Consider the following 1,397-nt stretch of genomic DNA (forward strand, 5'->3'; position numbering starts at 1 on the left):
AAAAAAAACGGTAACAAAGGATTTATGAGAATTCGACAAAATTGCAAGCACCTAAAAGATCAGGTTGGAAGCAGGAGAGTGCAACACTCAGGAACCAGGGGATTAAAACCAGGGGAATTTCCTGTCACTGAGAAAACATGAAGACTGGCATCCAGGATGCTAAAGCCACAGATCTCCAACCCTGAGAACTTGCGACTACTACTACTACTTTGACTACTGAAATATGAGTAGGACTACCTAAACTCGAGCTGGTCTTGTTCCTGCTTTTTTTCCATAACACATAAATAGTTCACAACAAAACTACCTTACACAATACATATCAAAAAGGTGAAAGCCACCCCTACCAACGCTTATCCTTTATCCAGATGATTCCAATTCTTTCTCGCCAATAGAAAGGAGCAACTGGCAACCAGAAGCCTTATAACCGAACGCTTCCAATCAGGAAGAAAACGCCACATTTGCTGCAGCCAAACAATGTCTAGGGCCCCTTGCAAGGCTGTCACAGGAGATGGAAAGATACACCATGGCAAGGTCTGCGCAGAGAAAGAAACAGCAGGTCTGGGGTAACACCCTCTCCCACCAAAAAAGTAAGCTTTCTTCAGACCTATAGGCAGAAACTTGGCATTCTCACTCTCACTTGCAACCTGACANCCAATCAGGAAGAAAACGCCACATTTGCTGCAGCCAAACAATGTCTAGGGCCCCTTGCAAGGCTGTCACAGGAGATGGAAAGATACACCATGGCAAGGTCTGCGCAGAGAAAGAAACAGCAGGTCTGGGGTAACACCCTCTCCCACCAAAAAAGTAAGCTTTCTTCAGACCTATAGGCAGAAACTTGGCATTCTCACTCTCACTTGCAACCTGACAATTTACAACCTGGCAACGCCTTCTAATTAGGAACGTTCTGACCTTTTATAGCTGAAAAATTGGACTGCTTCTCACAGTAAGATAAACCAGGCACTGACGTCTACTTCTGAGAACCCCCGGTGCATCAAACCTCGTTTTGCTACAGAACCTGAAGAGCCAGTGACCAGACTTCTCCGCAGTAGAGAGTGGAGGAGCCCACCCTGCTCTGCTAGAATGGAATAGGAAACAGAGGATAGGAGCGAGGGACCCAGCGCAGAGGCGTGAACAGCATCCAAGCAGGGCTGGGCTCAGCGCACCGGCGGGCGACAGACAGACAGCGGCGGCCACGCGGGAGCCGGGGTGCAGGCTGCAAAGCAGGGTTCCCCGGCTGCAGAAGCCGCCCCCTGCGTCTCGCCCGGCAGCGACGCGTGCGTCAGGCACACACCCCCCACGACCGTCCGCAGCTCCGCGCGAATCCCCTTCTGGAGGACAGGGGCCCGAACCAATGCCCACCCCACCCCGGGCTCGCGCGCACACGCCCCTCGGGCCGG

General features: G+C 51.6%; 1 protein-coding gene across 1 annotated transcript in view; it reads right to left on the minus strand.

The window, feature by feature from the left end:
• The window catches only part of PPAP2A (phosphatidic acid phosphatase type 2A), a 104,075-nt gene extending 103,083 nt beyond the window's left edge, over positions 1-992 (minus strand). Inside the window, exon 1 of the mRNA XM_008573096.1 lies at positions 943-992. Within this exon, the coding sequence (XP_008571318.1) occupies positions 943-992 (50 nt within the window). The remainder of the gene's footprint in view (positions 1-942) is intronic.
• Positions 993-1,397: the final 405 nt, after the last annotated feature.

The sequence above is a fragment of the Galeopterus variegatus genome, unplaced genomic scaffold (genome assembly GCF_000696425.1).
Source record: "Galeopterus variegatus unplaced genomic scaffold, G_variegatus-3.0.2 Scaffold875, whole genome shotgun sequence".
NCBI lineage: Eukaryota > Metazoa > Chordata > Mammalia > Dermoptera > Cynocephalidae > Galeopterus > Galeopterus variegatus.